General features: G+C 48.6%; 1 protein-coding gene and 1 pseudogene across 4 annotated transcripts; one reads left to right on the top strand and one right to left on the bottom strand.

Moving 5' to 3' along the window:
• Nucleotides 1-27,662, bottom strand: part of LOC127046625 (zinc finger MYM-type protein 1-like) — a 398,827-nt pseudogene that overhangs the window by 174,272 nt on the left and 196,893 nt on the right.
• Nucleotides 5,307-19,610, top strand: LOC127046659 (zinc finger protein 154-like). 4 transcript variants are annotated; one of them, XM_050944036.1, is made up of 6 exons: nucleotides 5,307-5,785; nucleotides 6,607-6,695; nucleotides 7,349-7,475; nucleotides 13,760-13,873; nucleotides 14,697-14,753; nucleotides 15,638-19,610. In XM_050944036.1, the coding sequence occupies exons 2-6, from the start codon at nucleotides 6,618-6,620 to the stop codon at nucleotides 16,765-16,767; spliced, it is 1,506 nt and encodes a 501-aa protein (XP_050799993.1). In that variant the 5' UTR covers nucleotides 5,307-5,785; nucleotides 6,607-6,617; the 3' UTR covers nucleotides 16,768-19,610. The 4 variants fall into 4 exon arrangements, with proteins under 4 accessions (XP_050799993.1, XP_050799983.1, XP_050800013.1 ...); XM_050944026.1 differs by having other exon boundaries at nucleotides 15,635-19,610; XM_050944056.1 differs by lacking the exon at nucleotides 14,697-14,753.

Raw genomic sequence — 27,662 nt, 5'->3', positions numbered from 1 at the left:
ACAGATTAATCTATAATTATAGTGGGTTTCAGCCCCATGGGATCACCTGTAAGGTTTTTTCCTTCCTTTAAAGGGGGCAGAACCCAAACCCCATTCATGCCAATTTAGTGACAGTATGGAAATTTGAACTGAAATTGAAACATTAATACACATTTTAAAAGCATATACAACGTATGATAACATACGTGTATCTGAAAGTATAATAGATTTGAAAAGGATGAACATAGACTAGTTTCCTTATTCAGCTGTTGTTTTTTATGACAGTCAGTGCATTCATTTCGGTGATGTTGGCCAACCTAATAATTTCAAATGATGATTTGTAAGCAAAGTCTAAATGAGCTCTCCCTGACAGCTAATAATGAGGTGGAGGGAAAGGCTTCAGGACCAGATTGTATTTACATTCACACCTAATCTACCTAGGGATCCAGCAAACAGAGCTGTGGTGCCCAAGTGATAGATTTTGGCTGGGGTTGGGTTACAAATCACTTGAATGCAGGGGCTGGAGGTGAGAGAATGAAATGTTGTTGTTCTTATTGTATGAGTAAAAGGCAGTCGTACTGTACATCACCTGTGCTGATTAAGGACATCAAGATAGAGGGTGGGGACCTGTCCCTCTCCACTGTTTAAAGACAGAGCTGATTAGGCTCCATAGATAGTTATTTTATTCTGTTAAGTGACCACTGCAGCTGAAATTACTGATAATCAGGTCTAAGTGCTTAGTCCTGCTGTGAGAACAGCCCAGACTGCACTAGCAGCGAGGTTCCCCCTCTGAGAGCTCAGCTGAAATCACTGAGATCTGCGGGGAACCTCAAGAGATCAAACTCGCAGAGGTCACAGTGGTAGGTGGCAGCAGAAGGTGACTGCGCAGGGCCATTGGCAACAGAGTGATGGAGTGAATGGTGACACAATGAACAGCAGTGGCCAGAGCGAACAGTGAGCTGCTGGAGGAACGAGCAAGGTGCCTTCTTGCCCCCCACTTGGGAGGTGTACTCATGTGGAAGCACCTCTGAACTCTGAGTCGCCACTGACCAAAGACAACACCAGTGAGTAGCGTGTGGTGGAGGGAACAGTGAGGGGCATGTTAAATAATAAACATTTGTTTGCTGGACTATATTTTAGTGATTTTGCTCCAGAATGCTAGACTTGTGACTGGGAATGGAAACTTATCTAAATATTGCCAATATGAAGGAGGACAGAAAAATCATACAAGAAAATCTGCATGTCCTTGAAAGCTGGAGTAATAGAAATGGAATGAAAATTAATAGTGCACAAATTCTAGTTGTTAGTCTCCAAGTGCTTAATTTTGCAATAAGCTGGGGATTTATCAATTGGAAGTGACAGAGGAGGAGATTGGGTGATCATAGGATAATTATGAGCTGCCAGTGTGATGCCGTGAAATAGGTTAATGCAGTCCTAGATACATCAGGTGAGGTATTTCCAGCAGCCACACGAAAGGGTTAATACTGTTATACAAGGCACTGATGAGACCTCATCTGAAATACACCTCTACCTTCTGACCTTAATGTCTCTGAGTTTATAACTGTGCTTTGTGTTGCACAGACACTGATGGAGATCAGGGCCCCCATTGTGCTATGCATGGCAGAGACCCTGACTGAGATCAGCACCCCTATTGTGATGGGCACTGCATAGACAGAGAGGGACAATCCTTGCCCCAAAGAGGTCACAATCCAAGTAGACAATGGGTAGGAGGAAAACACAGAGGGGCTGTGACTTCCCCAATGTCACCAACCACATCAGTGACAGAGCCAGGAACAGACCCTGGTAACTCCAGAGTCCCATTACCCGCAGCTTGGAAAGGTCCCCAGACCCCATTGTCTTAGGCTACAGGAAGAGGTGGTTTGTCCATGGATGCACAGGCTGCCTCGGTAGGGCAGCTCAGCTGCAGTGCCGGCACACAGCTGGGGTTGTGTGTCCTGGGTCAGGAGAATTCAGTGCCAAATCCTATGGGGCCATGCTCCTGGCTCATACCTCCAGCACTCACTGCTGCCCCTCCTTTACCAGCTGCACTTTTCAGCCAGCCCCAGGCATCTGTGAGGTCACTGACCCTCCCCTCGAACCCCTGCAAGCCCTCAAACTGGGACATGGTGCACCAGTGCCAATCAGAGTGCACTAGTGTAAATTCTGTTTATACTAAGGGTTTGTACCATGGCCTAAAACACCAGTGTGGCAGAGACCTTCAGTGCTCAAAACAGCAGTACGGGGACACTAGAACTGGGATCTATTTCTAGCTCTGTCATGGACAGCCTGGGTAACCTTGGACATGTCAGTGTTTCTCCTCCCAACTTTAGTCTCTTTACCCAGCTGCCCACCACTGAGGTCTCCTCTCTCTCCAGAGCTGCTCACCACTAAAATCTGTATGGGTGTCACCAGAGCTAAGGCAGTTCAGCTCTGGAATAGTCTTACAAGAGGGGCAGTGGAGTCTCTTTCCCTGGAAGTTTTTAAGAACAGGTAGCATAAACCTCTATCGGCGATACTCTACATATACTTGGCTCTGCCAAGGCAAAGAGAGCTGGACTTGATGACATTTTGAGGTATTATGTAGCTCTACATTTCTATGATGCTATGCAATATATACGTATAAAACACAGCATACAAATAAAACCCACCAGAACATGTCAGGCAATTCAGAAAAAAAAGAAAACCCAACCCACAGCATAAAACAACAATACAAAGGAAAAGAAAACACAATACTAACTAATACACCCTAGGACAATATTACACAATGAAAAAGAGCTCAGCTCAAACTAACACAACACAGGCACCAAACACACTGAGGAAAAACAATGCACCATAAAACTATGCAACACAACATAGTGCAATCACAGCTCAGTGTAGAACAGGACACAGCACAAAAGAGAATTATTTCAACATAGGCCTGGAAGGGATCTTGAGAGGTTGTCTACTCCAGCCCCCTGTGCTGAGGCAGGACCAAGTATCCCTAGACATTCCCAGACTGGTGTATCTCTAACCTGGTCTTAAAAATCTCCAGTGAAGGAAATTCCACAACCTGTCTTGGAAGCCAATGCAAGGCAAACACAGACCAAAACAACGCTGTACACACACAAGCTGGGCTTGGGGTTAAGGGGCGAGGCAAGAATTCAAACAATCTGGGTTCAGTTCCCAGTTTTGCCCCAAATTCTCCATGCAAACTTGAGCAAATTACTTCAGCTCTCCGAGCTTCACTTTCCCCATCTGTAAAATCAAGAGTCGCCTCTCACCATTTGCCTATTTAGCCTTTGAGCTTTTTGTGGCAAGGCCTCTCTGTCCCTGTGGGCAAGTCTACACTGCAGTCAGACCACTGACTTGGGCTCACACGGCTCAGGCTGCAGGGCTGTTTAATTGTGGTGTAGATGTTCTGGTTTGGACTGCAGCCCAAGGTCTGGCACTCTCCCACCTCGCAGGGTCCTGCAGCCTGGCTCCAGCCCGTGCCCAGACATCTACACTGCAATTAAACAGCCCCTTCGCCTGAGCCCTGTGAGCCCGAGTCACCTGGCATGGGCCAGCTGGGTGGTTTTAATGACAGGGTAGAGATCGCCTTGGTGTCTGTTCAGCACCTGTCACCTGTCAGCATCTTGGCCAGTGTCTGTGCAGAGCTCTGCATAAGAAGTCCCTGTTCTCTGTAGGTGTCTGTTCCTGGCATAATGAGTGCCTCAAACTTGGTCAGGGTTTTACAGTGCTTGGCACACTGCAGGACCTGATCTCAGGCAAAACCTGAGCCACGCTCAGTAACGATAAGAGCTCTGATCTCAGTCAGACACCTGGAGAGAAAAGCAGGAAGTTTTTCAAGAATTCAGTATCAGTATTTCAGAACTGAGGAGAAAATGGGGCACAAACTAAATACTGGTGCTTCTCTCTTACATTGACAAATGTCTGGGGAGATTTTATGTCACCATTCAACAGTTCAAGAGAAAAGAGGGGAAATGTGAGGGGATTATACAGCGATATTCAATCAACAACAGAATGGGATGGATCCTTCTGGTCTCATATTCACATGGCCAGCAGGCAGCCCTGGGTGATGTGGTTTTCACTGGGGAAAGGAGTGGGGCTGGAGTCAGAAGGTCACTGGCTGTGGGGTCTGGGAATATGACTAACAAGCAAGGAGTGGGTTGAGGGGGGCTGCTGGGTTGGGCAGGGTGGGGGAGGGTAAGTAGCTGGGATTTGAAAACCTGGGGCTGGGCCATCTCCATGGAGAACACTTGCTCCTCCCTTCCCGGGCCTTTCCATACCCTGTTGCCAGCAGAGAGTGACCCCTCCCCCCATCCCAGCCAAGCCCAGGCATATCCCTAAGGGCTCCCCCAGCCTCTGCCCATTAACCCTCTGCCCAGTTCAGAAATCACTAAGGGGAACAATTTACCACCTAAACAAGGACAAATCACTGCAGGTGAAAATGGGGGGAAACACCCTAAACCTGAGATTTGAACTGGACATTGGCGAAGTGGACAGAAAATGGGGGATAATCCGGGTAGGAGAACAGGGAACTTCTCAGGGATTTGAGGGAAGGGGGGAGGTTCACCCTGGATGTTGCTCGTTGCTCTCTAGAAAGAAAAGGGGCATGATGGGAGAGGATTGGGGGTCCCCACGGGAGGAGGCATCGGTAAATGAGAGGAGATCTCAGCCCCCCTTTCTGTGCCCGCTCCACTGGGGTCACCTGCTCTTCTCCTACCCCAGCCATGTCTGGACTGCACAGACATTTTCCACCCGCCCCTTTCTCAGGCCTCCCCCCGCCCAGCCGCTCTCACGCCCTCGGGCAGCCCCCGCTCGGCCCCACGCAGGGACCCTAGTGGGGCCAGTCCCCTCCCCCGGGACCCCCTGCGGGGCCCCAGGGCAGAGCCCGGCTGGGCCAGCAGCTCCGAGCCCCTCGCGGGCGCTGCCCCCCAGGGAGCAGATCCCGGCGCTGCGAGATGCCTGGTCCCCCCGGACACTGGGGAGAGTCACCGCCCGGCACTGCCCCTGGGGCTCGCTCCGGTACCTGGAAGCTGCAGCTCCGCAGCGGAAGCAGGGCTCAGGCCGGGCACGGGGGGGCGGTTAATGAGTCTCCCCGGCACATATCGTCCTGCTCCGCTCGGGCTCCCAGATCACTATAGAATAGCAGCACAGCGCGCACCCAGCAGCTGATTACACTCCGCCCCCATCCCCGATCTGCGCATGCCCAGAGCCGGGAAAGGCAACCCGAACTACATCTCCCAGCCTATCCCGGGGCCGCTTCTGCCCTTTCTAGCTGGGTAAGGGAGGGTTTCAGCAGGTGAAATTGCGCATGCTCCTTACGAGCCCCGCTGGGGGCGGGAGAAGAAAGGAGGTGGTGCTGCTGCTCCTTCCTCCGTGTGATCGGGGCTGGGGTTGAGCAGCTTCTGCTCCCGGGTCTAATGCACCGGAAAGTGCCACTAGCAGAGCTCGGGACTATCCCAGGGGGCGAGTCCTAGCCGCTGTAGACAGCTGGGAGCGGGGGCGCGGGAGGACGGAGGTAGGAGTAGCTGGGAGGATGGGGGGGTTGCAGGCACAGGAAGGAGCTGGGGGGTGCTGGGAGGAAGGAGGCGGGAGCCGGGAGCACAAAGAACCGGGAGCATCAGCCCCGGGCAGCTCCTGAGAAACCAGACGGTGCCGCCTCCATCGGGAGCTGGAAGCTGAACAGCTGCTGCTTCCCCAGCGGGGTCTGTGCGGAGGGAGCCCGGCATTAACCCCTCTAGGCCTGGCCGAGTGGCGGGGCTTCTCTGGCAAGTAACCGCCCCGGACTCTGCTGAGGGCAACTCCCGAGCTGAGACTCCAGGTGACTGAGCCCTTGGGGCTGGGCAGGTCCCTGACTTTGCACAGCGCCCCCCCTCCAACTCTGCCCCCCGGGTGTCTGGAGCCCAGAGCTGCTGCATCAATAAGGCCAAAAGGATCCTTCCACCAGCGAGTCTGACCCGCTCCCACCGGCTCTCTGCTGTGCCCAGTAACTGTGTGGGTAAAGCAGGTCTCCCCGACTAGTGTCCCCTTCCCCGCACAGGCGGAGCGGGGCAGCCACAGAGGGAGAGAGCTCCCAAGAATAGGATGGTGACCATGTCTCCCAACCACGGGGTAGGGTGCTTGGAAAGAGGAGGAAGGGATGGAAGAGGATGTGAGGAGAAATTACAGGATTGGGGCAGTTTTCCAGCATGCGTGCGCTCTCTCTCTTTCTCTCTCTCTGCAGCATCCCTGCACAGGGTCACTTTCCTGTGAACAAGATGAGGAGCAGAGAGAGGAGAAACCAGTCCCTGACTCTCCCTGTTCCCCCTGCTGCAGGAGTGTGCTGCCCTGGGGGCAGTGTCAGGGGGAATCCCCCCCAAAGGGGGCTCCTTTGGTTCTGCTCTTTTCCAGGGATTGGTTCACACTCTGTTGCTTGGGAGGGTTTGAAAATGTCTTGGTGGGTTTAGTCCTAGTTGGGGGAGGGATGGGGGGAGGCTGGAGGACAGGGACAAGGTCTGTGCTGTATTATGGGGACTGAGCATGTTCCCAGCATGGCAAAATCTACAATCTCTGTCTTCAGGGAAAGAGCCTGGGGGAATCATGATGTGAAATGAACTAAAGTCTGTTTTGAAACCTCCAAAACTGCTCTTCTCACCCTGCCAGGCTGCAGACTGATGCCTACGTCTTGCTCCAGCTCATCCCAGCCTCTCATGGGACAGGGAAGAGAAATGGCTGCTGTGGAGCCAGCTCAGGTAGGGGTTATTGGGAAGTTGCTGGTGGGTTCCTGCTGGAGGGAGAGGGGCAGAAAATACTGAACAAGTGGCAACTTCCGGAGACTTAGGTCTGGATGGGGTAGGGAATACCCTGGGTGAGGAAAGAGAGGGGAACAGAGTGTGACAAACCTGCTGGGACTTGTTTAACATGGGCCTAGATTCTAGGAACAAACACTTGGGTGTTGGGGGAGAAAATTCCCTAATTTGTGAAACAAGAAATAGAGAAACCAACCCCCTGGGCAGGATGGGGAAAACTGACCAGACTTCCAGTGCCGAACCCTCAACTAGCTAGCCAGAGGCTGATGTGATATGGAAAGATGTAGGAAAGTGTAGGGAAGATGTCCCAGCTCCTCACATCCAGCTGCTGGCAGTGGAAAGGGTGTTGGGTTCCCTACCATGGGGTTGTATCAGCCTCTGGCTAGTAGGGATGTGGTGGATCTGCTGGCAGAGACAAGGTGTCTCTCTTTGTTCTCTCACTGTGATGACGCCTGGCTGCTCTCATCAGTATGGGGATAGGACTCTGCCGACTGTTTCTCTCTCAGAGCTTCCATTTGATTAGTTCTTCTCCCCCATGAATAGTGGGGTTGTGAGTGGTGCAGCAGGTACTGAGTGTTGGACTCTTGTTCTTTCAGGGGCCGGTGACCTTCGAGGAGGTGGCTGTGTATTTCACCAGGGAAGAGGGGGCTCTGCTGGACCCCACTCAGAGAGCCCTCTACAGAGACGTCATGCAAGAGAACTATGAGACTGTGACCTCGCTGGGTAAGGGTTCCTGTCCCCTCGGTTCTTAGAAGGGGAAATGAAAAGTTAAGGTTCATGCTACTCCCACAATGCCACCTCTGCTCTGCCCTGTTTCAGCATCACCCCAACTTGCCAGTGACACACAGACTAGCCCTCTCCCCTCCCCGTTACAGAGCGCTCTGGGAACAGAGCAGTACAGCAAAAAGTCTCACAACTTCTCCTTGCTAAGATAATATTCGGGTTCATCTCCATCATAGCAAAGAGAAGCTTCCTCCTCCTGGCCTGCTCTCCAGTACTGAACCTCCTGCACACAGACCATCTGAGACTTGCACAGTGTTACCACCCCTTTGCCTTCAGCCTGAGGTTTCCATTTGAGTCACTGCCTTCACATACCCCTCACTAAGCCCCACAGATCACTCGAACATACGCCACCAGGGTGCTGACAATCCCCATGGCAAGAACACACCCTTGGGCACCTTTGCTGACAAAGCCTGCAACACTGAGCCCGGAAATGAGGCAGAATTGGGCCCCCCAAGTTTCACATGCACCTCTCTGCGTAGCACAGGCACAGCTGTGCCTAGCTGCCCCAACCCATCTCTCCATCAGCTAGTCACAGCTACAGCTGGCCCAGTGCACACAGCTGGAGGGCATGCGGATAGATGCTGGGATTCCCATCTGTGAACACAGCACAGACAATGGCACATTCTCTTAGTCTTTCCTTGTATCGATTATAGGTTCATAGATTTTAAGGCCAGATGTGACTATTAGGTCATCTACTCTGACATCCTTTATAACACAGACCATAGCATTTCATTTCGTTACTGCTTCATTGAGCTGGATACCTGAGTTTGTTAACCTTTGCACGGCCCACACAGAACCATTCTCACTGGTTCTGGCCAGCTGCAGGGTTAAGGGTTGGAGGAAAGTTTACATTAACTTTTCATTTCCTGGTCTGCAGAGGTTTTAAGTTTACTCACTGTCCATATGGTGCAAGGCAGGAGACAGCACTGGGCAATCTTAACTGTATTAATGTAGCTTATGAGCATTTAGTTTCCTGTTTTTAAAAATGGACACTTTTGCCACCCTAGCTGTGTCTGTAATTGAGCTTTTCCCCGCAGAGCTATGTTGGATGGTGTGCGTGTGTGCCCGTGCATGTGTGCACTTTTTCACAGCCTTAAACGACAGAGCTGGACTGGCAAAGCTTTTAAGAGCTACCTAAGACCTACATTATTAGTTCCTCCGCAGACACCTGACATGCCACCTTTAGGTGAACTAATATGCGTGTACCTGGTCTGTGGGATCCCAATAAAACATTAGGCACCCTGTGCCCTCTGCCAGGTGGCATCAGGAGGTCCATGATGAGTTACATCCTCCTCCTTCTCCAGTTGCTGCACTAAAGTGTCCTTAGAATGATCTGGCTCACCCCCATTCCAACCTTCTGTTTGGGTTCCATGGGACTCTGTCCTTGTTCCCCTTCTTTTCTTCCTCTGCACCTTATTTCTGGGTAATCTTATCCCACAGAGTCTGTCTGGGCAAAAATCACACTGGGAAAGAAAGCTACTAGAGCCTCGCCTGAGATAGTGCTTGGGGTGTGCTACAGACCACCAGGATCTGATTTGGATATGGATAGAGACCTCTTTAATGTTTTTAAGGAAGTAAACACTAATGGGAAATGTGTGATCATGGGAGACTTTAACTTCCCAGATATAGACTGGAGTACAAGTGCTAGCAAGAATAGTAGGGATCAGATTTTTCTGGATGTGATAGCTGATGGATTCCTTCACCAAGTGGTTGAAGAACCGACAAGAGGGGATGCCATTTTAGATTTGGTTTTGGTGAGCAGTGAGGACCTCATAGAAGAAATGATTGTAGGGGACAACCTTGGTTCGAGTAATCATGAGCTAATTCAGTTCAAACTAGATGGAAGGATAAACAAAAATAGATCTGGGACTAGGGTTTTTGACTTCAAAAGGGCTAACTTTAAGGAATTAAGGAAATTAGTTAGGGAAGTGGATTGGACTGAAGAACTTGTGGATCTAAATGTGGAAGAGGCCTGGAATTACTTTAAGTCGCAGCTGCAGAAACTATCGGATGCCTGAGTCCCAAGAAAGGGGAAACGAACCATAGGCAGGAGTTGTAGACCAAGCTGGATGAGCAAGCATCTCAGAGAGGTGATTAAGAAAAAGCAGAAACCCTTCTTCCACTCCTTGTAGGCTGGGATTAGCAAGGAAAGCTATCTTAGTGAGGTCAGAACATGTAGGGATAAAGTGAGAAAGGCTAAAAGCCAAGTAGAGTTGAACCTTGCAAAGGGAATTAAAACCAATAGTAAAAGGTTCTATAGCCATATAAATAAGAAGAAAACAAAGAAAGAAGTGGGACTGCTACACACTGAGGATGGAAAGGAGGTTAAGGATAACCTGGGCATGGCCCAATATCTAAATAAGTACTTTGCCTCAGTCTTTAATAAGGCTAATGGGGAGCTTAGGGGTAATGGAAGGGTGACAAATGGGAATGAGGATATGGAGGTGGATATTACCACATCTGAGGTAGAAGCCATACTTGAACAGCTTAATGGGACAAAATCGGAGGTCCCGGACAATCTTCATCCGAGAATATTAAAGGATCTGGCGCATGAAATTGCAAGCCCGTTAATGAGAATTTTTAATGAATCAGTGAACTCAGGGATTGTACCGTACGACTGGAGAATTGCTAACATAGTTCCTATCTTTAAGAAAGGGAGAAAGAGTGATCCGAGTAACTATAGGACTGTTAGTTTGACATCTGTAGTATGTAAGGTCTTGGAAAAAATTTTGAAGGAGAAAATAGTTAAGGACATTGAGGTCAATGGTAATTGGGATAAAGTACAACATGGTTTTACTAAAGGTAGATCGTGCCAAACCAACCTGATCTCCTTCTTTGAGAAGGTGACAGACTATTTAGACAAAGGAAATGCGGTAGACCTAATTTACCTCGATTTCAGTAAGGCATTTGACACGGTTCCACATGCGGAATTATTAGTCAAATTGGAAAAGATGAGGATCAATATGAGAATTGAAAGGTGGATAAGGAACTGGTTAAAGGGGAGATTACAACGGGTCGTACTGAAGGGTGAACTGTCAGGCTGGAAGGAGGTTACTAGTGGAGTTCCTCAAGGATCGGTTCTGGGACCAATCTTATTTAACCTTATTATTACCGACCTTAGCACAAAAAGCGGGAATGTGCTAATAAAGTTCGCGGATGACACGAAGCTGGGGGGTATTGCTAATATGGAGAAGGACCGTGATATCATACAGGAAGATCTGGACGACCTTGTAAACTGGAGTAATAGTAATAGGATGAAATTTAATAGTGAAAAGTGCAAGGTCATGCACTTAGGGATTAATAATAAGAACTTTAGATATAGATTGGGGACGCATCAGTTGGAAGCAACAGAGGAGGAGAAGGACCTTGGGGTATTGGTAGATCACAGGATGACTATGAGCCGCCAATGTGATATGGCCGTGAAAAAAGCTAATGCGGTTTTAGGATGCATCAGGCGAGGTATTTCCAGCAAAGATAAGGAAGTGTTAGTACCGTTATATAAGGCGCTGGTGAGACCCCACCTGGAATACTGTGTGCAGTTATGGTCTCCCATGTTTAAGAAGGATGAATTCAAACTGGAACAGGTTCAGAGACGGGCTACGAGGATGATCCGAGGAATGGAAAACCTGTCATATGAAAGGAGACTCAAAGAGCTTGACTTGTTTAGACTAGCCAAAAGAAGGCTGAGGGGGGATATCCTTGCTCTTTATAAGTATATCAGAGGGATTAATATTAGGGAGGGAGAGGAATTATTTAAGCTTAGTACCAATGTAGATACAAGAACGAATGGGTATAAACTGGACACTAGGAAGTTTAAACTTGAAATTAGACAAAGGTTTCTAACCATTAGAGGATTGAAGTTCTGGAACAGCCTTCCAAGGGGAGTAGTGGGGGCAAAAGACATATCTGGCTTTAAGATTAAGCTTGATAAGTTTATGGAAGGGATGGTATGATGGGAGAGCCTAATTTTGGCAATTGATCTTTGATTATCGCCAGATAAGTATGCCCAGTGGTTGGTGATGGGATGTTGGATGGGATGGGATCTGAGTTACTGCAGAGAATTCTTTTCTGAGTGCTGGCTGTTGAGTCTTGACCACATGCTCAGGGTTTAGCTGATCGCCATATTTGGGATCGGGAGGGAATTTTCCTCCAGGGCAGATTGGCACAGGCCCTGGAGGTTTTTCGCCTTCCCCTGCAGCATGGGGCATGGGTCACTTGCTGGTGGATTCTCTGCAGCTTGAGGTCTTCAAACCACAATTTGAAGACTTCTATAACAAACCCCTAACCTATGCCTGAGTTATTGAAGTGGATGGGTAGGGTTTGTGCAGGGGGTCTGACTAGATGATCACATTGGTCCCTTCTGACCCTAGAATCTATGAATCTACATACACATTCAACTACCATCTCTGTGCTCCCAACTCACAGTTCTACCTCTCTGCTCCTGACCTGTCTCCTTCTGTCCCAACTGAAATCTCAGCCTCTCTCTCATCTCTTCATTGATATCTAGCCATCAGCTGAAGATCAGCAGATGAAGCAAAGCTCTTAATATTTCCTCCAAACCCTCCCCCCATCTTCTTTCTCTACCACCGCAAACAGCACCATTGTCCTGCCTGTCACTCAGGCTCATAACTGTGCAATACCTTTGTCACGGAGCTCCCTCTGGGGCCTCCTATCCAGGCTGTGCCTACACATTGCATTTTCTTTTTGTGTAACATCCTTAACAATTAGCCTTTCCTATCCATCTGCGCAGCTAGAGCTCTTGGTCATTCTCTCCTGTCTCAGTTACTCCGACATCCTTTTCTCTGACCTCACCTTGCACATCTCCATTCGGAAGGAAAAAGCTCCCTCCTGGCCCTCAAACATGACCTAGGAGGGAAGGTTGAAAGAACTGGGCATGTTTAGTTTTGAGAAAAGAATGAGGGGGGACCTGAGAACGGTCTTCAGATATGTCAAGGGTTGTTGTAAGAGGATGGTGATTAATTGTTCGTCATGTCCACTGAAGGTAGGAGGAGAAGTAATTGGCTTCATCTGCTGCAAGGGAGGTTGAGGGTGAGTAATACAAAATACTTCCCAGCGATAAGGATAAGGAAGTGCTGGAATAGATTACAAAGAGGGGTTTTAAGAACAGGTCAGACAAACTTATGGCATATTTATACCTGATCCTGCCTCAGGGCTATGAGAACGGAGTAGATGACCTCCTGAGGTCCCTTCCAGCCCTATATTTGAAGATTTTACGATTCGTTGCTTTAGCCCTTCGCTTTGATCACGTCTCCCGGTGGAGAATGCGGATCATGTTTGCAGATCAGCTGCGGGTATAAATTTTGTACCTAGAGCCCTGCCAATCTGCAGATATTCATGGACCATTTTTGCAGATTGCAGCTTGGATGTGGATATAAATTTTGTATCCCTGCAGGGCTCTACCTGTCTTACTTCTGTCTATATCTACAACTTAAATCTATTTAATACACATTGATTACATTTGAAATAACATATGGGATGACCATAAAAATAATCAGTGAATGATAAAATGGGCTCATTGGCTGTTCCTTTTCCATCCCTTCCTGCAAAAGCCGCAGTCTCTCTTCCCTGCATGCTCTTTGGAACTTCAAATCTGTCCTCCCTGAAGTCACACGGCCTGATTCTTATTTTTCACATTCTCCTTTGGCAGAAGAATTAGTCTGTGGCTCCTGAACTACATCATCTAATTTGCTAGCTTTCTCTACACACTCAGTGTTTTTTATACTCCCTCCCTTTACACCTGACTCCCTAGATTCCCGAATGCCACAGGATTTGCTTTCCTGACATCTAATGCTGCTGAGATCCTGCCTTCTGTTCCTTACGCCACTGAACCCCACCAGCCCATGCTTCCTGTTCCCAACTTCCTCAGGACTCTTTCATTGTCTCTGGACTTCTCTGTCAGCAAGAAGCAGTGCCAGGGAGACTTGCCCTCTGTCTGGAGTCTTCACTTTCTGGAACATGCAGTTCCAGTCTGTGTTTTAGGAGCCTCTTTGATAATGAGTATCTGGCTGTGTGTGTTCCCAGCAAAGATGGGGATAGTTAAATCCCTCATAAGCAGAGTGTTCTGCACCTTTGAGTACCTGGGAGCTGGCCTTGCGATTTTATTGGTTTTAAATGGACTGCGGTTAAACTAATATATATTTTTTTTTTATGACAAATGGCCTATGAATTCCCCTGAGCTCCCTTGTTTTCTTTCCCTTGAGCAGGGTTTCCAGTTTCCAAACCCTCTGTGATCTCCCAGCTGGAAGGAGGGGAAGAGCTGTGGGTCCTGGATTTCCACGATTCAGAGGAAAGCGAGATCCCGAGAAGTCCCTGCACAGGTGAGGAAACATCAAATCAACCCAGAAACTGTAAGTGCCTGAGAGAACCAGCTGGGATTCCCCACACAGACTTTGTGAGCTCAGGATAGTCCCCAGCAGATCTCACTCCTGGCTTCCTACAGATGATGATTGGCACTTTGGTAGGAGCTCCCTCCCTTCCTACTGAGGGTTTGGGTGGGATGAGGACAGGGCCGGCCTTGGGGAAATGGCACCTTGGGCGAACTTGCATTTTGGTGCCCTTGGCTCCCATGGGCATGGCACCCCCCCATTCCCTCTGTCCCCCATGGGCCTCCCAGGCTCCCGACCCTCCCTTCCCCACTAACCCCTGCATTGTGCCCCCTTTGCCCCAAATGCCTACTCCTCCTCCTGGACCCCTTCACTCCTAACTTCTGCACCCCTTCTGCCCCTCCCAACACCTGCCCCCTCCTGTGCCGGTAAGCCCTGCACTGTGCCCTGTTCACCCCAACCCATGCTGCACCCCATCACCAACATGCCCCTAATCCCTGCATTATGCCCCCTTCACCCCAACCTGTGCACCTCCCTCCTGTGCCCCTAATCCCTGCATGATGCATATCCCCTTCACCCCAACTCCTGCCCCCTCCTGAGCCCCCAACCCCTGCACTGTGTGCCCCCTTTGCCCCTAACCCTTGCATCCTCCTGCACCCAAGTGGGGAACCTGACCTGGGTGCACAAAGCAGCTGGCATTGCTGCTCGCTCCCCCACTGGAGTGCTGCTCCTCTGCCCCACGCATCCCTGGGGGGCTGGGAGAGGGTAGCAAGGAGCGACATCAGGGCTTCCTGCACTTAAGTCACTTTTCCTGCAGGCTCTGTTAAGGGGAGGGCAGGAGAGCAGCAGTTCCTGATGCCTCAGCACAGCCCAGGTGAGGAAATGATATGGATGCAGGGAGCCCTGGTGTATGTGTGTGGGGGGGGGGGGGGTGGGGGGGAGGATATGAAGGAGTGTGATGTGTTGAAGAGAGTGTATGAATGACTGTGTGTGTGTCGATGGGAGGATATGAAGGACTGTGTGTGTTTGCATGAGTGAGTCAGTGAGTGCGCTGTCTCTTTAAGAAAGCTCTCAGAGTCAGGAGTCTGAACTAAGCTTGTTCAGACACAAGCAGCTGCCAGCAGCTCTGGCCCCAGAGAGGCAGCAGCACACACAGATTTCCCCTGTCCTGTCACGCTAGCTCAGTCTAAATCGGGTACCCGGGGAAGGGGCACCCTGCCATCAATCAGCACCTGCCCCTCCCCCCCGCAAAGCAGTCAGGAGGATGCTCCCAGTCAGAAGTGGACAGGGGTGACTCCAGGGATGAACAGAGTGGAGTGAGGGGCAGGGGGAACAGGAACAGCAGCAGCTGCACACATGGAGCAGGGCGGAGGAGGGGTCCCCTCTGCTCAAGAGCAGTCATCTGGCTCTGACGGCTGGTCATCCAATTGCCCCCTGCAGCTCGGGTCTCTCCCACTCCCCCACGCAGCTGCTTATCTGCTTCCCGTGCCACTTTCATCAGCCCAGCAAGCCTCTCGGCAGCAGGTCAGGTGGGAATCCAAATCCTGCAAATGGCATCCCCTTGGGTGGGGAATCCATACGGCCCACCCTCAGGGCCGGTCCTGGGTAGGGAGCAGAATTGATCCCCTCCACTGTCTCCTATGGAGAAGAGTTTGGGGGAATTCAGTCCCCAATTTTTATTTTCTGTCTCTCCAGCACTTACTTGAGTTTGCTCGCCTTTCCATTCCCAATTCTGAGATTTCTCCTCTCTTCTAGCAGGTGATAGGGTGGTGAGGGAGAACGAGGAGCAGAATGCTCACCAGGAAGATGCTGAGCTAGCTGAAGCACATGGGGAATTACTGCGAAGATCCAAAGGGAATGTGTCCAGCCCCCGTGAGCAGGGAAAAGCTGGTGAAAGATACCACAGACCAGAGAGAGAGCAGGGAAACCACTCAGAGGAGAGAGTGGACGAACCCATTAATTGTCAGAGAACTTACAGGGACCTCAAGGAAACTACATCCCAGGAGAAAATCCTCAGGAAAAAGAGAGCGAATACATGCAGTGAGTGTGGGAAAAACTTCAATTACCGCTCAGCGCTTATTCGACATGAGATAATCCACACAAAAGAGAGACCCTATGAATGCTGTGAGTGCGGGAAAAGCTTCAATCGAATGTCAGTACTTATTAGACATCAGCGAATACACAAAGGAGACAAACCCTATGAATGCTGTGAGTGTGGGAAGAGTTTCACTCAGAGATATGCCCTTATCTCTCATCAGAGAATCCACACGGAAGAGCGACCCTATGAATGCTGCAAGTGCAGGAAAAGCTTCACTCAGAGATCAGCCCTTATCTCTCATCAGACAACGCACACGGGAGAGCGACCCTATGAATGCTGCGAGTGCGGGAAAAGCTTCGCTCAGAGCTCAAACCTTACTACACATCAGAGGATCCACACAGGAGAGAGACCCTATGAATGCAGTGAGTGCCGGAAAAATTTCACTCACCTCTCTTCCCTTATCTCTCATCAGAGAGTCCACACAGGAGAGCGACCCTACACATGCTCTGAGTGTGGGAAAAGCTTCACCCGAAGCTCAAACCTCACTACACATCAGAGGATCCACACAGGAGAGAGACCCTATGAATGCAATGAATGCCGGAAAAGTTTCACTGACATCTCCTCCCTTATCTCTCATCAGAGAGTCCACACGGGAGAGAAACCGTATGAATGCAGTGAGTGTGGGAAAAGCTTCTCTCAGAGCTCAACCCTTATTACACATTACAGAATCCACACCAGGCAGAGACCCTATGAATGCTCCGAGTGTGGGAAAAGCTTCACTCATAGCTCAGGCCTTCTCTGTCATCAGAGAATCCATAAAGGAGATAAACTCCATAAAAACCTTCTCTAGAGCTGTCAGAACATTTTTTTTCTAAATTCTTTTGACAGTTCTCAGGTAGTGATCTTCAAGGCTGCCTGCATCTTTTGCACACTTTAGTCCCTCAGCTCCCACACATGAGTTACCCACTTTTGAAGCCTTCCTGTCTTTGGGATGGATCCTGTGGTCCTTTCAGTCAACTCCATCGTCCTGTAAGTCATGAGTGGGTGTTCTTTCTGCCAGGAATGTCCGTCACCCCAAGTTGGGGAAATAGAGAGTATCTTCAACCAGCTACATAGAGGTAAAATCTACCTGGGCCTCATCACTGTGGTTGTCATGGAGTTTGCTAGCTTGAGTTCATTTTCCTGATGTAAAAACGCAGCTATTCTTGCACTAAAGACATGGACCATGGATAGTGGTTGGGATTATCTAGCACATTTCCTCCTGGTCTGACCTAACCACCATCACATTTCCTTGTCTAAACAAACCTGAAGATTGACATTTATACTCCTCCTCCCAGTGCAAAGTTATTGTTAGAGACGTCAGGTTCCTCTTTGAGGACAGATTGTCTCATTCCCAGTTGTTCTCACATTAACCTGGATCATGCAGAACAGCAGCTATTTTGTTGACCATTTTTCTCATTTAAAATATATTTTAAAATAATGAAGAGCCAGAGCAGTGTCAGGGAAATAAGGGTCATTTCAGGCTCTGTGACACTGGAAGGAGATGGAGTGACTCAGACATTCCGTACTTCTCTATCATCCCAGAACTGTTACCTTGTGTCTGAGCCATGCACAGTTCACCCCTTCATATTCCTTCACTTCCCAACGTGTCTGGTGAGGTAGTATTCTTAGCTATCCATGCTTGGGAATGGTGCTTGGATGTCTTTGATCCTAAATCAGAGTCAGTCTGGCAGAAGATGAGTGTCACAGACCTGGAAGGGGATTTCGACTGGATCCCAAGCCCCATTCAAATTCCATTTTCCCTCAATTGGCTAAGCCACTTCTGGGAGGGTTGGCTGTTTGTTCCCCCCTCTCTATGAAGATGCTAAAACTTCTGTAAATAACACTAATGAGGCAGCACTGGGTGAAGCAGGTTTTATGGAAGGATCTCTCATCCTGATTCTGAGTTATGAGATGTAACCTACTCTGGAATTTCCCTTTACATGAAAATGAAAGTGTCTTCTACCTCTGTGTGATACGGGTTTTCTATCTTTCATGAAGGCTTCTTGGTCATATAACTGCGTGTTAGTTTTGTTTGACAGAATGTAGCTCAGATTTATTGGGAAATTTCAGACAAATGACCATCAGTCTTTAGTTCAGGTTTGTTTTTCCCCCGTCCCTGCATGATGACATAGAGAAAAGTCAAATACAGTTCAGTCAACAGGAGAGAATACTCCAAGCTGTTGGACATATTAAAGAAACAATCGTTTGTTTAAATCTCCACTCTGAAAAGGTGAACAGCAGCAGACCCCAAACGGTTCAACTGACGGAAGTAAGTGCACATGGTCACAGGGTAGTTCAATTGTTTAAGTCAGTATTATCTCAGATGATCCAGGGATAGAATTCCATAGCAAGTGATCTGGAACTAGGCAAAATGCCCAGGTGTTTGATTCCCAAAGCATTTGTGACCCAGTCCCTACAGGAGGTTACTTCTGAAGAGATCTCCTAGCTAATCCCAAAATTTGGGAAATGCTGTGATGAGATGTATTAACCCTGAACTGGCACTGCTAGGGTTAACTGCACTATGTGGGCTGAAGAGGCCACACCCCCTCACCCTCTCTGGGCATGCTCCGACTGGAGACAGAGTATAAAAGGGAGCAGCTCAGCTCAGCCTGGGTGGACTAAGGAGGAGAACAAACCTATGTTGTTGGCTCCTCCCAGGAAGCTGCTGGACCCCGAGGCTGCAGCGTCCAGCCACGCTGAGGCCCCTGCAGACACCCAGTCGACTGCGAAGATTGGCCGAGACACTAGATGCCGGGAGATTACTGACGCTGGAAGTAAGAGTGGGAAGTGACTCAGGGAACGGGACTATTGCAGTGAGCGATCAAGCCTGGACGCAGAAGTATTGGTTCCTCAAGGCCCTGGGTCAGTACCTGGTGGAGTAGAGTGGTCCCAGGTCCCTCTACCCCACACTGCACCCACCACTGGATGGAGTCACCACCTGAAAACAAGCTGTCTTGACCCAAGGAACAGATTTCTTTCCCCCCCCCCCCCAACCCCTGCCTTCTTCCTTACTCAGCCACACACCCTGCCACAGGATGTATCAACCCCATGACACTGTCCATAATGATGGAGATGTGGAGGAAACAGAAGTGGTGTTTTTGTTGAACTCACCATTTGTGGGTGATATAACTGTTTGTAGGATGAAATCAGTGTTGAATGTGAGATGGCTGCAGAAAAATAGCTATTTTTTTTAATAGAAACCGCATCTCTGTTATCCTACAGAGATTCTGATCCAGGCCTGGATCTAATCCCTAACCACAGCTGTACTCAGGGGTTCACTGGTGGAAAGGGGGATTAAAAGAAAACTAACACGTATGAGAAGAATCTTTAAGCGTTGAGTATTTATTGTTACCAATGAGATTGAAATTAAACACACAGTTACTCTTTAATGAAGAAGAGACTTAATTATGTGATCAACTAAATTATATTTTTCTTTTTGTTAGTAATATAGGAAATGGGGGCTAATCCTGAAAAGCTTCTTTGATGTAACTTACCCCTTTTGGCCTAAAATGTCCTGATGTAAAACCTCACTCCAAAGGTTGGGGTGGGGGAATGCGTGTGAGAAATACCATAGAGGAGAAAACTGACCCAGTATCAATTTTTATGATTTGTATTTCAAAAGGAACTTATTTTAATTAGCTTCAAAGTCAATTTTTGTGTAGGTGTGTTAGCAAAAAGAAGCTGGTCAGGGAAAGTGTGTGACCCTTATTGAATGGGGGAGGCAACCTAGTGACAGGTGATGTGGAAAAAGCTGAAGTACCCAATGCTTTTTTTGCATTGGTCTTCACAGACAAGGTCAGCTCCCAGACTGCTGCACTGGGCAGCACAGTATGGGGAGGAGGTGAGCAGCCCTCAGTGGTGAAAGAACAGGTTAAGGACTATTTAGAAAAGCTGGACATGCACAAGTTCATGGGTCCAGACCTAATGCATCTGAGGGTGCTGAGGGATTTGGTGGATGTGATTGCAGAGCCATTGTCCATTGTCTTTGAAAACTTATGGCGAATGTGGGAGGTCCCGGATGATTGGAAAAAGGCAAATCTAGTACCCATCTTTAAAAAAGGGAAGGCAATTTAAAGGGCTTGGGGATTTAAAGGCCCAGCCCCTTCCGGCTGAGACCCTGGCCCCTGCTCAGTGCCCGGCCTTGCATTCCATTAAATCCCTTAAGTTACTTTCTCCCCTGTCTGTCCCTTGCTGTATCTGATCTCTGATCTTTGTTCTGCCCCATTCCTGTGCCCCATCTCCTCCCAGCACCCACTGCTTTCAGCTGCTTGGGCTAGCCCCTTCCTGAGTCTTTCACTTCACTGCCACTCTGGGCTGCAGTGCTCACTGGGACTGGGGGGTGGGAGGGACTTTCTCCTCCTGGAACTAGCCCCTAGTTTTCCATTTGTGCATCACGTGTCCACATGTGCCATGGTTGGTTCAGAGCTGACCAAGACGGAAGGTCAAACCCAGGAACCTTCTGCAGAGGATCCAGCACAAGGTGCTTCCTGCAGAAGTCTGGCGGAAGTTATCCCTTGCTGGCCCCTGCCCTGTACTGCTACACACACATCTCAGCTGAGCAGCTTACTAGAAGTACGACTGCTGCCTGGCTCATGTAGCCCAAACTGCCCACTGAGCTGTGCCTCTCCCTCCCATTTCTAGCTGAGTCTCAGGCCCCTGCTTCTGCCATGCCCTAGCCCTATGGAATCTACTCCCTCCACAACAGCCCCTCCCCCACCCCACACACCCATGTATCTGAATTATTCCTTTCCTGAATTTCAGATTATGAAATTTGTTACCTTGAACTCCGCCTTCTTCCAGATCTCAGCTCACATGTGGGGTGATGCCAGGGTCCTCCAAATCCCAGGATATATAGGGGGCAGGGAGAGTGGAAGGGGCCCCCCAGATCCAGCGCACATGCAGAAGGGGAGAATACAAGTGTCATAAACAGATAAGTAAAAGTTAATAGAACAGAAGTACTTCATATCTCTTTTGCCTGTAAATGGTTAACAAGATCAGTGAGCCTGGCTGTCCCCTGACCAGAGGACCAATCAGGGGACAGGATACTTTCAAATCTTGAGGGAGGGAAGTTTTTGTGTGTGCTGTTAGTTTTTGGTGGTTGTTCTCTCTGGGCTCAGAGGGACCAGACTTGCAACCAGGTTTCTCTCCGATACAGGCTGTTATAAGTGCAGAATAGTGAGTACTAGGTAGATAAAGCAAGTTAGGCTTATGTTTGTTTTCTTTATTTGCAAATGTGTATTTGGCTGGGAGGAGTTCAAATTTGTATTTTGCTGAAAGGATTTTAATTTGTATTTGTATACTTAGGCTGGGAGGATATTCCCAGTGTCTATAGCTGAAAGATCCTGTAACATATTCCATCTTAAATTTACAAAGATAATTTTTACTGATTTTTCTTTCTTTAATTAAAAGCTTTTCTTGTTTAAGAACCTGATTGTTTTTTTATTCTGGTGAGACCCCAGGGGACGGGGTCTGGATTCACCAGGGAATTGGTGGGGAGAAAGGAGGGAAGGGGGAGAGAGAGGTTATTTTCTCTCTGTGTTAGGATTACTTTCTCTCTCAGGGAGAGTCTGGGAGGGGGAGAGAGGAGGAGGGGGGAAGGTGAATTTTCCTCTCTGTTTTAAGATTCAAGGAGTTTGAATCACAGTGATCTTCCAGGGTAACCCAGGGAGGGGAAGCCTGGGAGAGGCAACAGAGGGAAAGGGTTTACTTTCCTTGTTAAGATCCAGAGGGACTGGGTCTTGGGGGTCCCTGGGCAAGGTTTTTGGGGGACCAGAGTGTACCAAGCACTGGAATTCGTGGTTGGTGGCAGCACTAAAAGTACTAAGCTCATAATTGAGCTTAGAGGAATTCATGCTGGTACCCCATCTTTTGCACGCTAAGGTTCAGAGTGGGGAATTATACCATGACGACAAGTCTGAAAGGTTCCTCCTGCTCCTCACCCCAAATTCTTCTGTTCCCCACACATAACCCCTCCAGTCCTCTGCCTTCCCCATTAAACCTCCCATCCCTACCTGCAGACACAACCTCCTCTTGCCCTATTCTTACCCATGCTTGCACTCCTACTCACCCCCTCCCAGTGCGGTACAATTTACTTTCAAATTTATTTGAGACCCTTCCAGTTGATCTGCTAAATACTCTGACTACATTTCTGAGAACAGCCTTGGTGGAGACAGGTTTTTCCCAGCTCAGTTTGCCCTCAGATGTCTCATCAAGGGGGGAGTTCAAATGTCAATGGTTCTAGAACTTTTGAACTTTAGGAAATACTGTTGTTTGCAGGGGGTGCTGTATCTTGGGAACCACTTGGGCAATTGGCCCAAAATCTGAGTTGCTCACCCAACCTGGAACCCTCATGAGGCACACCACGTTTCAAGGCAATTCAAGTAAATGTGTCTATTCTAAAGCACTTAAAATGGTCAAGCTGGCTCTGAACCTACTGGCAGCCAAGCTCTCCTCCATCTACCTTGCAGTGCTTCCCACCTGGCCATCACCAAACAGCTGTTTGGCAGTGTTAGCATGCCCTAGAGGCGGGAGGGAGAGGAGCAGGAATGTGACGCTCAGGGGAAGAGGTGGGGCTGGGGCAGGGATTTGAGGAGGAGTTGGAATAGGGGCAGGGAGGGGGTGGAGTTGGGGGGAGGACTTTTGGGAAGGGATTGGAATAGGGATGGGGCTTCATGGAAGGGATGGAGTGGGGGTGGGGTTGAGCACCCATGGGAAAGTCAGCATCTATGGGCGTAAGATTCTTTTTCTGAGACTGATCAGCGGCTTTCCCTCTCAAAGTTTTTGCTGAGAAACACGACAGGATGAAATTGGTGATCTGGACCTTCTGCATTAAAACTGCTCCCACACCATCGTCGGACGCATCTGTTATTACGATGAATATTTGGTTGAAGTCCATGGCCCTCAGGACAGGGTCAGACATAAGGGCCACCTTAAGCTGGTAACAGGCTCTCTGACACTTCTCAGTCCACTGAACTGCATTTGGTTGTTTTTTCCTGATCAGGTCTGTCAGTGACGTGGCAATTTGGCTTTAGTTTGGTACAAATCATCAGTAATTCCCGGCCAGGCCCAAGAAGGATTGGACCTGCTTCTTTGACTTAGGGACAGGCCAATTTTGGATAGCATTTACCTTAGCCTGTAGGGCGTTCATAGTACCTTGACCCACCTGGTGTCCAAGGTACATTACCCTGTTTAGGCCTATTTGACACTTTTTGGCTTTAACACTTAAGCCAGCCTCCCTTATGCACTGGAAGACAGCATGGAGGTGTTCCAGGTGTTCTGCTCAGGCATCTGAGAATATAGCCATATCATAGAGGTAGGTGACTGTGAATTCCCCAAATCCAGCCAGAAAGTTATTCTCCAGTCTCTGGAAGGTGACAGGTGCATTTCGCAATCTGAAATGGAGCACATTAAATTCATGCAGCCCTACATGGGTGATGAAGGCTGACCTTTCCTTGGCTGGGTCATCTAGTAGCACTTGCCAGAACCCGTTCGTTAAGTCTAAGGGGATGAACTGGGCATGTCCGAGTTTCTCTAATAGCTCACCTGTGGGTGGCATTGGATAGTTTTCTGAGTGAGTTACATTTAGTTTACAGATTCCACAGAAAAACAGATTTCCCCATCTGGTTTGGGAACCAGAACCACTGGAAAGGCCCATGCACTCTCAGAGGGGTGGATTGCACCCATCTGTAACACATCCCTGATCTCCATTTCTATTGCGGTTTTGGCTTGAGAAGCCATCCGGTAAGATTGGGCTCTAATTGGGCCAGCATCACCTGTGTCAATGGAGTGGTGAGTCTGTTCTGTCTGTCCTAGGGTGGCTGAAAACATTGGCATGAAGGTGGTGCACAGCTCCTGGATTTGCTGTCACTGCTTATGCCCAAGGGTCATGGAAAGGCTCACCTCTTCCATGCTACCATTGCTTTTTCCGTCATAGTAGACTCCTTCAGACCACTCAGCATCACCTCTTTTCTGGGCTGTAAACTGGAGAACCTTGATTTCTCAGGAATAAAAGGGCTTTAGAGAATTAACATGATATACTTTAGGTTTTAGGGTAGGGTCTGGGAATGCTATGAGGTAATTAACAGCTCCAAGATGCTCTCAGACCATAAATGGCCCCTCCCATGATGCTTCCATCATATTGGCCTGGAGCGCTTTCAGGACCATGACTTGGTCACCTACTTTGAAACAACGCTCCCTGGTATGTTTATCGTACCAGGCCTTTTGCTCTTGCTGAGCATCCTGTAGGTTTTCTTGAGCAAGGGCTAGAGAGTCTTTGAGGGTGTGTTGCAGGTTGTGTACAAAGTCCAGCATGTTAGTTCCTGGAGAAGATGTAACCCCTCCCATTGCTACTTCACCAATTGTAATGGCCCCTTAATACTGCAGCCATAAACGAGTTCAAAGGGTGAAAATCACCAATGGGGATGTGGTACAGCCCTGTAGGCAAAGTGCAACTGCTGCAACACTAGGTCCCAATTATTGGAGTGCTCATTCATGAATTTAAGTATCATGGTCCCCAAAGTCCCTTTAAACTTCTCCACTAGGCCATTTGATTGATGGTGGTAAGAGGTGGCAAACAAGTGGTTCACCCCATGAGCTTCCCAAAGATGTTTCATGGTCCTTGCCAGGAAGTTAGTTCCTGAATCCATAAGGATGTCAGTGAGCCAACCTACCCTGACAAAAATGTCTGCCAATGCCTTGCTCATGCTTTTAGCGCTGGTGTTGCTTAGAGCTACTGCTTCTGGCCATTGGGTGGCAAAATCCATGAAAGTCAGTATGTACAGCTTTCCTTCAGGTGTTTTCTTAGGGAAAGAACCCAGAATATCCACAGTGACATGCAGAAATGGAACCTCAATTATCAGAAGTGGCTGGAGAGGGTCCTTGACCTGGTCTTCGGGTTTTCGCATCCTCTGGAACACCTCACAAGACTGGACATAGGTAGAAACATCCTTGCCCATCCCTTCCCAATGGAATGACTTTCCCAAATGGTCCTTGGTTCTGTTCACCCCAGCATGGCCACTAGGATGATTGTGGGCTAAGCTTTTCCCTATACTTAGTTGGCACTATCAATTGTATCTGAGGATGCCAGTCTTCTTTGTGCCCCCCAGAAAGAGTCTCCTTCCACAACAAACTTGGACCTGTTAGAAAAGCTGAGAGGCAGAGGGTCGCTCCGTGCCACTGTCCAAGCTCCCTTGAGTCTCTCATCCGCTTTCTGCCCTGCCTGGAACTGTTCCCTTGATGGTGGAGACATTAGTTCCTCGCTTTGTTGTGGACTTGGGCTTGGTCCCTGTGGAAGTGATGCAGATGATGGGGTGCTTTCCACTGACTGTGAACTGCTCTCCGCTGGTGCACTAGGGGATATTTCAGGCTCCGGCTGAGCCTCTTGCACCAGTATAGCTGCAGGTGCAGGCTCTGTGGCACCTTTGGTGGTGGCTCTGGCGGGGTTGTGTCATATGAGAAAAGCAGAATCCTTGGAAACTTGCATCTCCAATCCTCTTGCCTTCTGTGTTATGATTCCAGCTGTGTGAGATGTTTCCATGCTGTTCCTGCATAATGGGGAAATAAAGTTTTGGGTCAGTTTTTGCTCCTGCAGATTCCTTTGCTGTTACAGTTGTAATAACATGAACAAAGGGGAGGCAAAATAAAGTGGAGAGGTTCACTGGGACCCTAAAGATGATGCTGTAAACCTTTATGAACCAGCACCCGCAGGACTGGGACAAGTGTTTACCCCACCTGCTGAATCAACCAGGTTCTCTCCTTTCGAGTTGCTGTACGGAAGGAGAGGGAGGGGACCCCTGGACCTGATGAGGGATGAATGGGAGTGGGAGGGGAAGGCCTCCCCCTATGGAGAATCAGTGGTGGAGTATGTACTGACTTCTGTTTCCTAGAAAGACACAGAAAAATGTGAGTAGAGGAGACAAAAGCCATAGAACAAGCCACCACTGGGAGCTAAACCCAAGATCTCCTCTTTACAAGACACAGGCTTTAGCCAGCTAAGCCATGGTGCCTTCCTCAAGGGCCTATTTGCAACTGTTCTACTTGATGGTCCAAGACAAAAATCTTCAAATTCTAAAGTACAGACATTCCCCATTTCCCTCAACACTTGCAGACCTTGAGCAGGCTGAGCCACAGCTGAGTTAACAGAGGGCTTCTAACATGCGCCTCTCCCACAAGCAGCTCTGATCATGTAGTGGTTAGTGCTCTGCGTTTCAGTCACAGCAACTTCAGTGCAATTCTGAGTCATGGCAACTTTTCCATCAGCTCCAGCCTTATCATTTGCCACTTTCCAAGACTTAGCTGCAAGGAAGGTTCTCTGTGTCTTGAACAAGCACTTACAAGAATTGTGCAGTGAGGTCTTTTCTTTTCATGAGATGAGATACAAAAAAAGGAGCCTGACAGAAAAGCCAGGTTCAGCAAGGAAGAACTGGCAGGTCAAACCAGGATCTCCTGATTAGTAGGAAGGCTTTTCAGCCAGCTCTTCCCAAACGCCACATCCCACAGAGACCAATTACGGTTACAGACCCATCCTGAAAATACAGCAGGATATTTTAAAGCTTGCCATGTGGTCTTTGCTTTCTCTGTCCCAAGGACGCTCTATCCAGCATGTGGCATACAAAAACCTTAGAGTTCTGTCCATAGGCAGGTCCCTGCATACCTTGCTGAGTCACAAGGCATATCTGCCTTCTGTCAATGAGTTGATGGTATAGCAGATGGTCCTTAATGGGACATCAAGCAGGCTAGGCAGAACTGACACCAACTTGTCTGGGGTGTTCCCTAGAAGCACAGCACAAGTTTGAAACACAGACAGTATAGTGCCAATATTCATAACTTCAACTAAAAAAATGATACACATCTAGAGATGGCATAATTATAATCAGACAATCAGAACATCTCAGACCGCTTACATGACAACCTTTCTACAATATTGGCTGCAAATATAGAACAGTGGTCACAACGGTGATCTATACAGTTACAGATTATATCAATAACGTCACAGGAGGTGACACAGCATCAATGAGACTGATACTGGAGTACTGCCTCTAGATTTGGTGTCCTCATTTGAAAAAGATGTTGTGAAATTGCAGCTGGGGCAGCAAAGAGCCACCAAATGTTCTGTGGGCTAGAGAAAAAATTGAAAGAGCTCAACCTGTTTAGCTTATCTAAAGAAGATTGAAAGGTGACTTCATTGAAGTGTTGAAGTTCCTTAATGGAAAGAAAAGATTGGGTATTAAAGGGCTCTTTAATCTAGCAGAAAAAGGCATAACAAGACCCAATGGCTGGAAAGTGAAAAGAGAAAAATTCATATTACAACTAAGGCACAAACATTGAACAGCAAGGATGATTCACAACAGGAACAAGCTACCAAGGAAAGTGGTGGATTCGCCATCTCCTGATGTCATTTAATGAAGACTAGATGCCTTTCTGGAATGTGTTTGCCCAAAAAGTAGCTCTTGTGTCACACAGGAGGCCTGTGATATGCAGGGGGTCAGATTAGATGCTCTAATGGTCTCTTCTGGCCATAAAGTCGACTAATTTGTGAAAAACTGAATGTAGCATTGGGAGCAGCATCTGATGTTTTCCTGTCTAGCCGGCTTGCTGCCTAGAACGAACGCTCCTTGAGTGGGGTGATCCACAGGGAGTAGCTCAAACCTCCAAAGTGCCTGGCCAGAGGCAGGACATTAGCCCAGCAAGGTAGGGGTGTGGCAG

The sequence above is a fragment of the Gopherus flavomarginatus genome, chromosome 1 (assembly GCF_025201925.1).
Source record: "Gopherus flavomarginatus isolate rGopFla2 chromosome 1, rGopFla2.mat.asm, whole genome shotgun sequence".
Classification (NCBI taxonomy): domain Eukaryota; kingdom Metazoa; phylum Chordata; order Testudines; family Testudinidae; genus Gopherus; species Gopherus flavomarginatus.
This window is presented reverse-complemented; position numbering and strand designations above follow the sequence as displayed.

What these genes read in the sequence shown, in the direction of transcription:
- LOC127046659 (XM_050944026.1), top strand. Translation starts at nt 6,618, where the DNA reads ATGCCTACGTCTTGCTCCAGCTCATCCCAGCCTCTCATGGGACAGGGA. An exon ending in CTGCTGTGGAGCCAGCTCAG is followed by an intron (nt 6,696 to 7,348) that starts GTAGGGGTTATT and finishes TTGTTCTTTCAG; the next exon opens with GGGCCGGTGACCTTCGAGGA. An exon ending in CCCGAGAAGTCCCTGCACAG is followed by an intron (nt 13,874 to 14,696) that starts GTGAGGAAACAT and finishes CTTTTCCTGCAG; the next exon opens with GCTCTGTTAAGGGGAGGGCA.